We start from the raw sequence: 15,384 nt of genomic DNA, 5'->3' as shown, positions 1-15,384 counted from the left end.
GGAAAGAAGTTCAGATTGTGCCTTCATAAAAAACAATCATGTCATACGAGAATCATTGTCCACAAATGTAACAAAATATTGAAATTTGTTTGATTCAATATTGATTGGTCCTCATACATCAGATTAAATCAATTCAAAAGGACTCAAGACTCGATTATCAACTCGAGGTACAAAAGACACACGGTGATGTTTGCTATGTTGACATGCTTCACAAGGAAAGGAAGATACATTCCAAGATTCCTAATCTGACGTTTCAAAAGGGAAATGGAAGGATGACCAAGACAACAATTCCATTCAAAAGTGGATGATGACAAGGATGTGAGAGCTCGAGTGGGTGAATTCTTGAAATCAAGATAATACAAGCCACCAACTTCATGCCTCATACCAATCTTCTTCCTCATCTTGAGATCCTAAAAAATACATAAATATGGGTAAAAGTCACTGAACATTGGAGATTTAGAGTAATCTTACTAATGGACAACAAACTAAAGGGAAAGTTAGGAGCATATAGAACAGATGACAATGATATAGAGTCAGTGAGCTTAGTGAATCCAACACTTGTAACCTTAGCAAGAGAACCATTAGCGAGAGTAACACTCTTTGGAGATTTCATAGTATCTAAATCAAATAAGGAATAAGATAAACTGGTCATATTTTCATTAGCTCTCGAATCAATGATCCATAGATCTTGAGTGGATGAGATAAGATATGCAGATGTTGTACCTGATTGGGCAAGAGTAGTAGTGGAAGATGAAGGAGCTTGTGTGTGAGACAAAAACTGAGCATACTCATCCCTTGTAGAATTATAGGGAGATTTAATTTGATGATCTGTCAGCAATGTTAAGGGCTAAGACTTAACCCATCTTTGCCCAAACACTTAACCACACCATACCCAAGTGGTCATCTTGGCCACCATTGTTCGAGAACCAAGCAAGAGAGGAACAAGGATCCGGTCATCACAAGACCACCATTGGCGTTGAGGACTTATTGTCTAGGGACTTGACCGGGGTCCCTAACAATTTGGTGCTCTCGTTGAGAGGATTCTTGTTTGGTGTTTTTGAGAAGTTCTCACTTCTCCAAGAGGTAAACAACGCGTAAACTCAATCCCTTGTGAATTTGATTGGGAGTTCCACGAAGGACCTCGACATTGTTTACTTTTATTGCTTGTGAATTGAAAATTGAAGTTTAGGAGTTGAGGTAGAGGACGGAGTTCTTGAAGGGATCGACCACCCTTGAAGGTGGGAGATCCAAGGTTGGATCGTGTGCAAGAGGGGTTGACCACCCTTGAAGGTGGGGGACCCAAGGTTGGACTTTTGAACCTTGATCAAGCTCCACCAACCTAGTTGCTGTCCAAGCCGTGTGCAAGACTCCGTGCAAGCACAGTTGCAAGCTCAGTTTGCAAGACTCGGTTGCAAGACCCAGTTGCAAGCAGTTGCAAGTTGAAGAGTCATGGATCAAGGTGGTTCCAACCGGGAATGCATTGAGGCCATGGAAGAGAATGCCATGAAGCTTACCAACATCCTTGGTGAGGTGAACACTACACTAACCGAACTAAAGATGGCGTTGAATGTTACCACCCGCGAGATCGAGGAGAATAGGAGGGCGATGGATGCCATGAGGCGTGAAAACAATACAAGCCTTGAAAGGCTTGAGAGGAGATCGGCCGGAACCAATGGCCAAGGAGCACCACCAAGTCCGAATGGGCAAAGGCAAGAGGTCTTTGTTGATGGAGCCGAGACAAATGTCACGGGTTCCATGCTTGAGCGACCAAGGCCCAAGTATAGAAGAGGTGCGCGGATTGAGAATGATCAAGTAGCCATGAAAAGATGGATCCGTGATCAGGTCCATCATTCTAGAAGTCCTAGTGTTTTGAGAGAACCTCAAGACATGAGGTTTGAAGTTCCAAGGTTTGAAGAACATCATGAGGCCGAGTATGACTTTGGCCATGGAGGACCGAATGGTTATGATGACCATGCCCATAGAAGAAACTTCAATCATGGAAGAGAAAGAGGCCCTAGAAACCGAAGGTATGAGGAAGACCACTATGATGATAGAGTTGGAAACCGAGCATATGACCGGGGACCAAGGAGGCCAAAGGTGGATTTTTCCAAGTTCAATGGGGGGATCCATATGAGTGGTTGGACAAGGTGGACCATTATTTCCATGTGTATGAAGTTCAAAGAGAAGAGAGATTTTTTACGGCATGTTTCCATTTTGAAGGAAGAGCAAGTAAGTGGTGGCGTTGGCTTCGTGATCAATATGACAGAGAGAGGAAACGCCTAGGGTGGATGGCCTTTGAAAAGGAATTCTTGATGCAATTTGGGCCTTCCCCAATTGTCAACCACCATGGGCAATTGGTCAAGTTGAAACAAGAGGGAAAAGTACACTACTATATTGATGAGTTTCGGCAACTCCAAACCTTGGTAAGGGGTTGGTCCGAAGAGGCACTTATTGGCACCTTTGTGGATGGGTTGAAACCTTGGCTTGCCAAGGAGATAAAGTTGAAACAACCCACAAGGCTACAAGAAGTTATGAGGATGGCGGAAATACTAGAGGAGAGCACTCACATTGAGAAGCGTCATTCTAAGGACATGGGGAGTAAATTCTCTAAACCTTTGCAAACCAAAATTCCTTGGAAAGGCAAGGAGGTGGAAGGGAGTGCATCAAAACCAAAACCATATGAAGTGAAAAAGTTATCAAGAGAAGAAGTCCAAGAGCGGATAAAGAAGAGTCTTTGCTTCAAATGTGGTGACAAATGGAGCAAGGACCACAAGTGCAAGGCCGGGCAACCATATGTGTTGCTTGAAGATGAAACAAGTGAAGTAGAAGAAGATGGCCATGTTGAGACAACTAGTGAAGAGTCGGAACAAGAAGAGGCCGAATCTAGTGAGCTACTAGAGGAGGCCGAATTATCTTTGAATGCCATTTCAAGTGTACCTAGACCCACATCCATGAGAGTGATGGCATGGGTGGGAAAGTTTGAAGTGACTCTTTTGGTGGATAGTGGATCCACACACAATTTTATCAATGCCAATATTGTGACTAAGATTGGATTGAAGCCATGTGCCATTGAACCATTTGAAGTAAATGTAGTCAATGGGAACAAGCTTAGATGTGAAGCACTTGTTAAAGAAGTGAAGATGAATGTGCAAGGTGTGTGAATTGTGGCCGACCTCCATGTGTTGGCATTAGTGGAACTTGATGTGGTGATTGGCAATGCTTGGCTCAAGGGCCTTGGGAGAGTTATTTATGATTACCAGAACATGACGATGGAGTTTAAACTTGGCTCAAAGAAAAGAGTTTGGAAAGCTTTGACATCAAAAGAAGTAAAAGCTTGTGAAGCCATCACTTTTGAAAAGTTGTGCAAAGGTGGAACCTATTGTTTTGCCATTATGGTGGCCAATGGAGACTACTTGTATAATGTGGAAAAGAGTGAAAAAGAAGGCAACAAAGATGACTTAGAAGGGCTGCCCGTGGAAGTAAGAGAAGTGTTGGAAGACCATCAAGGAGTTCTAGAGGTGCCTTCTACTTTGCCACCATCTAGACTCTTTGATCACCGGATTGTACTTGTTGATGAAAAGAAGCCGGTGAATGTCCCACTTTATCGCTATGCCCATTTTCAAAAAGGGGAGATAGAGAGGCAAGTGGATGAGATGCTGAAGAATGGTTTGATAAGGCCAAGTACTAGTCCATTTTCCTCTCCCGTGCTACTAGTGAGAAAGAAAGATGGGACATGAAGGTTTTGTATTGATTATAGAGCTTTAAATGAGGCCACGGTGAAGGATAGATTCCCTATTCCAACCGTGGATGAGATACTTGATAAGCTCCTTGGTGCAAGAGTTTTTTCCAAGTTAGATTTGAGGGCCGGCTACCATCAAATAAGAATGAAGAGTGAAGACATCCACAAGACAGCTTTTAGAACACATTCCGGGTACTTTGAGTATCTTGTTATGCCGTTTGGATTGTGTAATGCTCCATCCACTTTCCAAGCCGCCATGAACACAATTTTCAAACCCCTTTTGAGGAAGTTTGTGTTGGTGTTTGTTGATGACGTCTTGGTCTACTTCAAGACTATTGAAGAGCAGAAGAGCCACTTGAAAATTGTGATGAAGATTTTGGAAGAGCACCACTTCTTCATTAAGACTTCCAAATGCGCCTTTATGGATAAGGAACTTGAGTACCTTGGTCACTTCATCTCAGGAGAGGGGGTAAAAGTGGATCAAAGGAAGATTGAGACCATGGTTGATTGACCACTACCAAATGACATCTTGGCATTGAGGGGCTTCTTGGGGTTGACCGGCTACTATAGGCAGTTTGTGAAGAACTATGGGCTTATTGCTAAGCCACTTACGTCCTTGTTGAACAAGAACAATTTTGTATGGACCCAAGAGGCAAGAGAGGCCTTTAATGAGTTGAAGAGGGCTATGACTACAACCCCCGTGCTTGTGCTTCCTAACTTTGAGAAGTCTTTTGAAGTATATATCAATGCTAGTGATAAGGGGATAGGGGCTGTTTTGGTTCAAGAAAAAAGACCAATAGCCTTTATTTCCAAAGTACTTGGACCGATGAAAAAGGCTTGGAGTACCTATGCTAGAGATATGCTAGCGGTTGTTCATGCCGTGAAGGTGTGCAGACCTTATTTGTTGGGAAAAAAGTTTACCATTGTCACGGATCAACAAGCATTGAGGCATTTGCTTCAACAAAAAATAGTGACACCCGAGCAACAAAAGTTCTTAGTAAAGTTGCTTGGATTTGAATATGACATCATTTATCAACCGGGCAAAGAGAACAAAATGGAGGACGCTTTGAGTAGAAAAGAGGGAAGTTCAATTTTGTGGTTAGTGCATGAGGAAGATGACTCTTCTATGTTGGCCTTGAGTGGAGCCGAATGGAGGTTTGGGACAAAATCCGTGAGGCTACAAAGATGGATACTAGAGCCATTGAGATAGTGGAACTTCTAGAGGCCAAAGGTGATGGTGTTGTTGGGTTCAAGGTGAAAGATTGTTTGATTTACTACAAGGATCATGTATATGTGCCGAATGTACCTAATTTGAGAAAGGAGATCCTTGACCATTTTCACAATAGCAAGGAAGGTGGCCATTCCGGGTGGCTAAGGACCTACATAAGGATTAAGCATTTCTTCTATTGGGAAGGAATCAAGAAGGCCGTGAAGACCTTGGTTGCCGAATGTGATACATGCCAAAAGGTCAAGTATGATACAAGGCCCCCATCCGGGTTCTTGCAACCTTTACCTATTCCAAACTTGATTTGGGAAGACTTGTCTATAGACTTTGTGGAGGGCTTACCAATTAGTAGAGGATATGAGGTCATCTTGGTGGTGGTGGATCGTCTAAGTAAGTATGCACATTTCATTCCCTTCAGTCACCCATACACAGCCAAGAGTGCGGCCAAGGCCTTTGTTGATAATGTGATGAAACTTCATGGCTTTCCAAAAAGTATGGTATCCGACTATGATAGAGTGTTTATGAGTACTTTTTGGAAGTTATTTGAATTACAAGGAAGCAAGTTGAAGGCTAGCTCATCCTATCATCCTTAAACCGATGGGCAAACGGAAGTTGTGAATATAACACTTGAACAATATTTGAGGTACTTTTGCCATGAGGAGCAAAGAAGATGGGGAGACTTCTTGACATGGGCCGAGTATTGGTACAACACCTCTTTTCATGCTTCCATCCAAAAGAGTCCATTTGAAATTGTTTATGGAAGATCACTACCCACTTTGGTGAATTATGAGAAAGGCACGGCTAGAAATGATGAGGTTGAGAATGAATTGCTTACAAGAGATGAGATCTTGGCAACGGTAAAAAGAGAGCTCAAGAAAGAATGAAAAAGCACTATGATCAAGGGAGACGTGTTGAGAACTTTGAGGTGGGAGACTGTGTTTATTTGAAGCTTCAACCATATGGGCAAGCAACCTTAAAGAGGAAGCTTAACTTGAAGCTCTCTAAGAGGTACTATGGGCCTTTTAAGGTGTTGGAAAAATTGGGTGAGGTAGCTTATAGGTTGGAACTTTCTCCAACCTCCAAACTACACCCGGTTTTTCATGTGACGGTATTGAAAAAAAGGGTTGGTGATCCAAAACTCATTGTGGAGGAATTACCAAAATTTGATGAAGAGGGCCGAATGCTTCTACAACCAAGAGAAGTCCTTGATAATAGAGTGGTGACAAGGGGAAGAAAAAGAAGAAAAGTGTGGCAAGTTCTAATCAAATGGGGAGGGGCACCAAAAGATGAGGTCACGTGGGAAGATTATGATGACATAAGGGAGAGATTTCCACAATTCATCCTTGAGGGCAAGAATGTGCTTGAAGAGAGGGAGAATGTTAAAACCCCCTAGAAAAGCGGCCTCGGGACAAGTCTCAACACTGCCCTTGGGAGGCGAGGATAGCACCATGGCCAGCCTACACGAATGCCTTGGCCCGTGCTGTGACACGCACGGGGCGCCCAGCATGCATGCATGCCTTGGCCCCCGCGTTGACACACACGGGGTGCCCAACATGCAGGCCAGCGAGGTTGGAAGCCACACGCGGCCCAGCATGCGGTCTGGCCAACGCACGCCCATGCGCATGCGCGAGCCCTTGCGCGTGCGCCCCACGCCGCAATCTAGCCAGGTTAGTGGCATGCCTTCGCAGGCGTGCCATCCAGCGCATGGCTCCAGCCCATGCCTTGCAGGCTAGGCCAGTGGCATGTCCACCAGGCATGCCATCCAGAACATGGCCCCAGCCCATGCCTTGCAACTTCAACGCCCAGGCCACCAGCCTGGGCCATGCAGCACGCACACATGGCTCACCACCAGCAAGCCTTGCATGGCACCATGCCATGCCCACCAGCAAGCCCTTGCATGGCACCATGCCATGCCCATCAGCAAGTCATGTTGTGCCACTTAGCCATGGACCAAACCGAAGACCACCATGCACCATCCTAGCCCACCATGGGCTCATGCATGCCTGGGCCAACTTGGCCCGCCACTATGCTATTTCTTTTTATTTATTTTATTTTTATTTATTTATTTCCAATGGGCCTTTTGGGAGTTTCCAAGTTGTAACTCTTATAAATAAGACCCTTAGTTTTTCTTTCATATCTTTTGACAATTTGCTTGGGACGGCTTTGTTCTTGAGATCATCCATTTCGGTGCTTAGCACTTGGACTCTTTGGGGTGCAATTCGTGAATCCCTAAGGAGAGAATCACACTTTGCAATTCGTGAATAAGTGTGATTCAATCTATCAATCTTATGAGTATTATTTATTCTCTCTTGTCTTCCATTTACTTTCCATTGATATTGTTATTTTGTGTGCATTGTTCTTGAATTGTTCTTGAGTTGTTCTTGAGAATTCATTGTGTCCTTCGGATGTTCATTGCCACATTTCACCATTTGCCTCATTTGATCCATCCAAGCACTTAGTGCCGCCCACTATAGTGTTTGCCATAGTCTACCCCCAATGCTCCATAAGGAAACTCATTCCTTATAGGAGCCTTGACTTCCTCCCAATCCAATACCATAATTTAAGGAATTGATAATCCTCTTCAATTCCTTAAATCCCTCATCCCTTGATTTAAGGAATTGACAATCATCTTCAATTCCTTAAATCTCTCCTCCCTTAATTCTCTCAAGTCAACATTTACTTACCTAACTAGCCCACCAAATCCTCAAGGATTCCTACCACTAAGGAATCCTTCCACAATCATAGCCTCCATCCACTTAGGCACCACCCTAAGTCCCCTTGGGTAATTTCGGCCACCTTTGTTGCTCCAAAGCCACAAACCCTAGCCTCACTCACTCACATCAACCTTAGCCCAATCTACTTGGCACTACACTCAAGGAACAAGCCAAACTGTTCATAGAGAATTGTGAACCCTAAACACTTAGCCTACCCATTCCCATCACTCCATACACCCATCTTTGCCCAAACACCTAACCACACCATACCCAAGTGGTCATCTTGGCCACCATTGTTTGAGAACCAAGTAAGAGAGGAACAAGGATCCGGTCATCACAAGACCACCATTGGCGTGGAGGACTTATTGTCTAGGGACTTGACCGGGGTCCCTAACAGTCATGTCTCCCACGTGCACCTTCCACCACGACCTTCATGCCCAACAAGAGAAACATTCTAACTCGCATAAGAGGTAGCTAAAGCATATCTTTCACTACTCTAGTCAAAAGACAACTAAGATCTAGGTCTAGAAAATGTGGCACGTTGAAGTCGAGAAAACACATCAAGAAATGAGGGAAGCTGTGGACTAGCCAAAATCTGGGAACGAATAGGCTCATTTTCTGGCTTCAAGCCAACAAGGAACCAAACAATATTGAAGTCTTCGCGTTGTTATTGCTACGTAAAACATCAGAAGTAATAGGTTGATACATTTTTAGCTCTTCACATAGACTCACCTAAGAATAATACTCTTCAAGACCCAAATTATCTTGTTACAACACAAAACATTGCTTACACAACTCATAAATGTGGGTCATGTTCCCAACACTTGAATACATCTGCTTAAGATGCCCCCACACTTCTTGAGCAATGTCAAGATACATCAAACTAGAACTAATATTAGGCTTAATGCTAGACAACATCAAGGACAAGATCTGAGCATTATCTTGTTCCCATTGAGCAAATGTAGAACTAGTTGAGTTGGGCTTTGGGTCAATAAGGTGACCACAAAGACCCTTGCCTTTAAAAAAACACTTCAACAGATTTTGACCAAACCATATAGTTCTTTCCATTCAATTTTACCAAAGTCATAGGCACATTAAAGCTTGATATAGGAGACAATGAGTCAAATTAAGTAGACATGGTGGAGGAAAAATACTACACAATCCAATCTGAAGATAGAAAACCAATACAGGATGTGAAATATGGATAAAAAACGAAGAATCCAATCTGAAAAATATAAACCAAGCTGAAGTCATGTAAAATATGGGGAAAGTACACAAGAAATGGACCTAAATAACCAAATTTCAGCTTGTACCAATTGAATAACAGAAAATATTGTCGAGGTTGGTCTGAATACTTCTTTCCATTGATTTCCTTCATTTATATAGAGGAGAGTTTACAGAGAGCGCCGAATGTTCTGCGTGATTCCAACGCCTAATTGCTGCTGGTTTTACTGTACACACACATATTTACACGTTAAGTCTATTTACATCCAGTCTTTTTATCTACTATACTATCTAAATATAGAAAGTTACTAAAAGTATCTGTGTAACCTAAAAGTATCTTCATAACATCCCCCCTCAAATTGATGCTGGTGGATCAAAAAGCATCAATTTGTCAACCAAGAACTGGTGCCGGTGCCGAGAAAGAGCTTTAGTGAATATGTCGATAGTTTGATATTCAGTGGAAATGTGTGAGAGAGTAATCATATGTTTGGCAAAAGATTCACGTATGGAATGACAATCGACTTCGATATATTTTGTACACTCATAGAATACAGGATTAGCAGCAATCTGAATAGTATTATCAACATGAAGAGGAGTGGAATGCAGCTGAGGAAAACCAAGTTCCCCCAATAACCCACGAAGCCATGTGAACTCAAAGCATGCGGAAGACATAGCACGATACTCAGACTTAGTAGAGGACTTGGAAACTCTGTCTTGCTTCTTACTCTTCTAAGAAATGAGTGCATTGCCTAAGAACATGTACCAACTAGTAACAAAGTGACGAGTATCTGCACATCCAACCCAATCAGCATCAGTATACCCCATCAACTGTAAGGAAGATTTTTTAGAAAAGAACAACCCGCGGGTAGAGATGCCCTTCAAATATCGGATAATGCGGCGGACAGCGGCTAAATGAAGATGTTGAGGAGCCTGCATAAATTGATTGACTTGCTGCACGGAAAACGAAATGTTTGGACAAGTAATCATCAACTAGTTCAAACTCCCAATAAGCTGCTGATACAACGATAGATCTGATAGAAGCTTCTCTTCTTCCTGACGAAACTTAAGATTTACCTCCAAGGGAGTAAAAACAGAGTTACCCGATTGGAGACCACCCAATGAAATAACATCCTGCGTGTATTTTTGTTGGTGTAACAACGTACCAGTTGGAGTAAGCTGCACCTCAACACCAAGAAAGTACTGCAGGGGACCAAGATCTTTCATGTGAAAAGAGGCCTTGAGATGCTATTGTAATTGTTTAATTAAATCAGTATCGGAGCCAATAATGACAATGTCATCAACATATACGAGAAGCAATATGATTCCAGCAGAAGTCTTGCAAAGAAAAAGAAAGGAATCAAACTGACTCTAAGTAAAATGAAAAGCAAGCAAGTTAGAGCGAAATTTGTCAAACCATGCACACGGAGCTTGTTTCAGTCCATACAAGGATCGGCGTAGCCGACAAGCCTCTGAGGAATGTGTAGCAAACATGCCTGGAGGTGGTGACATATAGATATCTTCCTTCAAATCTTCATGTAGAAAAGCATTCCTCACATCCATCTGCCGAAGAGACCATCCTTGCGATGCAGCAAGTGCCAAGATAGTTCGCACAGTAGTCATTTTGGCAACAGGTGCGAATGTCTCTTCATAATCAATACCATATTCCTGTCGATACTCAAGAACCACGAGACGTGCTTTATATCTATCCAGTGAGCCATCAGCTCGAAACTTGACTAAGTATACCCATTTACAACCAATAAGTTTGACATCAAAGGGACAAATTACAAGGTCCCAAGTGTGATTGCCTTGAAGAGCTTGGATTTCCTCTTGCATGGCCTGCTGCTAACATGCTTGGGTGGATGCCTGGATATAAGAGTGAAAAACATAAATAGTGTCGAGTGTGGTAATAAGCGAGATGTGAAGAAAACCATACCTATCTGGTGGATGTGTAACCCGGGTGGAGTGCCGAGGTATAGGAACCACAGAATCAGATGATGGATCAGTGTCTGGAAGGGGCATTGAAGGAGGGTGAAGATGTCGATGATACACCATACCTAGTTGAAATCACTTAATAGAGGAATAAACATCATCAAAAGCGGGAAGAAGAGTAATTTGAGGATCAGAAATAACCTGAGACTGAAAGAAATATTGATTTTTGAAAAAAATCACATTCCGTGATATTCGAGATTTATTTACATGAGCATCATAACAAACAAATCCTTTCTGAGAAGGACTATATCCCATAAAAGCACACATGACAGACTATGCAGCAAGTTTGTGATGCTCAACAGGTGGTAGATGAACAAAACAAACACACCCAAACGTATGAAAGGATTGATACTCAGGAGATATGCCAAATAATCGAAAATAGGAAGAATCATAATCTAGAGTGGTAGTAGGCAAACGATTGATCAAATAGACAGCAGTAGATAAAATTTCTACCCAAAACTTAGAGGGTACAGAAGAATCAATCAACAATGTACGAACAACATCTAAGAGATGACAATTCTTACGCTCAGCGACTCCATTTTGTTGAGGAGTATAAGGACAAGAATGCTGGGAAATAATCCCCTTTTGCTAAAGAAAAGTTTGGAAAAAATGAGACATGTACTCCTCCCTGAGTCGAAGCATAAAGTTTTGATACAAGTACTGAATTGTGTCGCGATAGGCGCAACAAATTTTTGAAAGACAGAGAATACGTCAACTTTAGAACGGAGAAAATATATCCAGATGAATCGACTATAATCTTCGATAAACGTCACAAAATAACGATACTGATCATGAGAAATAACTAGACTCACACCCCAAATGTTAGTATGCACAATCTCAAAACAATTAGAAGCACGACTACCATGCGTAGGAAAAGGTAAAGTTTAACTTTTACCAAGATGACATGTAGCACAATCAAAAGATACAGGAGAAGAAGAAAATGAGTCTTTATTGTCTAAAAAACCATGTTTCATAAGATGAGTCAAGACAACAAAATTAGGATGACCTAATTTCTTATGCCAGACTTCATTAGTATTGGCAATAGCCGTACAAGCAAGATAAACAACATTAGGAATAGAAAATTATAAGGGAAATAAAAGTCCAATTCTAGGCCCCTTCGCAATCATCATCCCCGACACCTGACCCTACACAAGACAACCACTACGAGAAAAGTGAACATCAAAATTATTATCTACCAATTTTCCAATATAAATTAAATTGGTAGATAATCCATGAGAGACAAAAACATTGCAAAATGAAGAGCCCAAATTACCAACAGCAGTAATAGGAAGAGTACTGCCATCAACGATCTGATTATTTTGCTTGCCTCTATACTTACGAACACCATGGAGACTTGTCATATTACTAGTCATATGATTAGAAGCGCCCGAATTAACAATCTAAGAAGTTGAGTTGGTACTCGTACCGTGCAGGCTTAAGGCCGTAAAAGCAGACACAATCATCTGTTGGACCATTGCTGGTGTGAGAACAAATGAATCAAAGCTTACAGTAGGTGGTGCAGAAGAAGCAAAGGACTGAACATCAGCCTAAAAAACTTGGGATTGGTGATTCTGAGGCCGTACTCGACAATCTTTTATGATATGACCCTCTTTCTTACAATAGTTACAAACTTTCTTCAGACAGTTGCAAGTAATATGACCAAATTCCTTGCAATTGAAACATTTCAACTTATTCCTTCCTCTCCCTTGTGTTGCATAGACTACATTCATAGTCTCATAAAAGACCTTCTCAGAAGTCATACCCATCTAAGTGGATAACCGCTGTTCTTTATGCAACAAATCTCCTAAACAAATATCCAAAGAAGGAACTGGATTACGGTTCAATAAACCAGCTTGAATGGGCTCAAATTCAGGTCGAAACTAAATTAAAAACTGATCACGTTAACTCTCAGCATGAACTGCTTGAAGAGCCGCGAGTGTCGTAGTAGGAACCTTAGCATGAACAATGGCAGAATACTCGCACCAAAGGTTAATAAAACAATAATAAAATTGTGCGATCGGTAAATTGCCTTGACTATAATTACTAATTTCTAATTCTAATTGGACTTCCGAGCACTATGATCTTGGTGGTAAATACGGTGAAGATAATCCCACATAGCCTGAGCCGTAGTAAAACAGTGAAGATTGGTCACAAGATGAGACTCAATCGTCCCTAATAGCCAAGAGATTACCTTGGCATCCTTGACCTCCCATTGAGCAAATTCTTTTTCATCAGTAGGAACTTTAGCAGAATTATCAATATGATTTGATAATTCTTTTTCTTTCAAAAACATCTTAAACTAAAATTCCCACGTACGAAAATTCTTTTCAGTAAAGCGAATAATAGTATTTTCAATAGACATGATGAAAAGCACTTAAAAAAATGCTAAAGTAGTCATCAAATAAGCAGCAAGCCTAACTCAACTTAAGTCCAAAATAAGCCAAAATTGAAAAAATAAAAGGTCCAAAGTCACGGTAACAAGAGGGGGGGGCCCAAGGTCCTAAATAAGTCCACTTTTGAAATAAAGGACCAGACTGAAAATAAAAGGCCCAAAGTCACAAAATAACAAGCACTTCTGTTACCCATAGTCACGAAACAAAGTGCCAGTGTATAGGAGAGAATTACCTTACGGACCAAAGGAGAGCAAACCAGAAACTTACGGACCAAAGCCGATACTCTCCCAGAAAGAGCTGACTGCAACACAGCCACCCAGAAACCTTCGGACCGCCATAAAAAACTCCACAGAAATTGCCGATGCTCACCAAAGGAGACACCCGCGTGTCTTCAGCCACCAAAAATTGCCCAGATACTGCCGACAAGCACCAAATTGCACTGCCTAGACCAGGATCACGGCAAACCTCCACACAGAGCCTACCGACAGCCTCACAAATTGCCCAGATACTGCCGACAAGCACCAAACTGCACTGCCCAAACCAGAATCACGACAAAGCACCACACAGAACCTGCCGACAGCCTCAAAACCACCAAGGTGACGAGCCTACGAGTTGGAACTCAACAGACGTGTGAGAAAACACTCACCACAAACTTAGAAACTTACAAACGCACGAGAACAGAAAAGAAAAACAATTCCTATTGTCGCAACTCAGAAACTCTCAAGGATAAAGACCACAGAAAAACGACAATCAGAGTAAAAGCTCTGATACCATGTCAAGGTTGGTCTGGATATCTCTTTCCATTGATTTCCTTCATTTATATAGAAGAGATTTTACAGAGAGTGCCGAATTTTCAGCGTGATTCCAGTGCCTAATTGCTGCTGGTTTTACTGTACACATACATATTTACACGTTAAGTCTATTTACATCCAGCCTTTTTTATCTACTATACTATCTAAATATAGAAAGTTACTAAAAGTATCTCCATAACAAATATCAGCTGTAAACTGGTATGTATTAGCCAGAACCAATATGTATTGGGTCCGAACTAGCCTGTATCTGGTCCGAACAGGCTTGTCTTGGGTCCAAACCGGCCTGTATCAAGTCCTAACCGGACTCTACTAGTGCCGACTTGAAACTGTCCTTAAACTCGGATTAGTTTATCCTAATCGAGAATAAGTGGGCTGTGGATTACCTCATTCTCATTACCAAACAGATGTTATTCCATATTGGGGCAAACACGTACTCCAGGTTAAGGGCACCCACACTCCAAGGTCGAAGTGCTAGCACTGCAACCAAACACTCCCTCAGCTTTGACATTGCCGGCTACAGGCAACCCTTTTGGCGGCCGACAACAATGGGAAACTTACCAGGAGGCATAGAGGATGATGGCGACCTCAAATACAGCAACCAATACCAGATACAACATCGGAAAACACTGAAAACAACGTGAATCCGAGTGGTTTGCCAGAAAATTTTGTTCCAGCCACTCCCAGTTGGCGTAGGTTGGAGCCCCTTCATGAAATCAAAGAGCTGGTCCTCTTCCATCATATAAAAAATGTCCAGGGGGAACTACGAAAGAGCTACCACATTCTACCTGAAAATCATCCTCAAAATTCAACACCGCCACATCACTAGCTATCACAAGCCACCACTATGAAATTGAAGAGCTCGTCCTCCATTCCTTCTCAAAATCGTCCTCAAAATTTGACACTGCCACATCACTAGCCACAACAAAAACGTAAACTACAATCGGCCTCTAGCAACTGACAATCGACAACACGAAAGCCATCAAATAACCACCACCAACCAACATGATGGAAACGATGACTCAGTTTTTTTTTTTTTTTCATGTATGCAACAGACTGGGAAAATCAAAATCGCAAATGGAATTAACAAATTTGCAATCAACCACAAGCACACTCTGATACCATGTTATGAAACATGGAGAAAACCCAAACCAGAGGGAAAAACCTTTTGATCGACAAAAACTCTCTCTTTCATTACTGTTCCACTATACACACACACACACACACACACACACACATACTAAGCATACAATTGACAATTATACCTCATAAGGTATACATATTACAATAA

The 15,384-nt window shown here is 42.0% G+C and overlaps 1 protein-coding gene across 7 annotated transcripts in view; it reads right to left on the bottom strand.

Moving 5' to 3' along the window:
- The window catches only part of LOC122317255 (piezo-type mechanosensitive ion channel homolog), a 44,125-nt gene that overhangs the window by 23,662 nt on the left and 5,079 nt on the right, over positions 1–15,384 (bottom strand). The window contains exons 1-4 of one of the 7 annotated variants that reach the window (XM_043134241.1): positions 10,317–10,668; positions 9,977–10,102; positions 9,230–9,853; positions 8,992–9,129 (exon numbers count right to left, since the gene is read on the bottom strand). The exons of 3 other annotated variants lie outside the window; for them this stretch is intronic. Coding sequence is in view for 1 of the 4 variants with exons in the window: in XM_043134238.1 (XP_042990172.1) it covers positions 10,317–10,319 (3 nt within the window). In the remaining 3 variants the exon portion in view is untranslated. Of the gene's footprint in view, positions 1–8,991; positions 9,130–9,229; positions 10,148–10,316; positions 10,669–13,516; positions 13,725–15,384 lie in introns of those variants that run through there. 3 more of the 7 variants (XM_043134240.1, XM_043134242.1, XM_043134238.1) reach the window with 3 other exon arrangements.

This window comes from Carya illinoinensis, chromosome 7 (genome assembly GCF_018687715.1).
Source record: "Carya illinoinensis cultivar Pawnee chromosome 7, C.illinoinensisPawnee_v1, whole genome shotgun sequence".
Taxonomy (NCBI): domain Eukaryota; kingdom Viridiplantae; phylum Streptophyta; class Magnoliopsida; order Fagales; family Juglandaceae; genus Carya; species Carya illinoinensis.
Note: the sequence above shows the minus strand (reverse complement) of the source record. Positions and strands in the feature narration are given on the sequence as shown.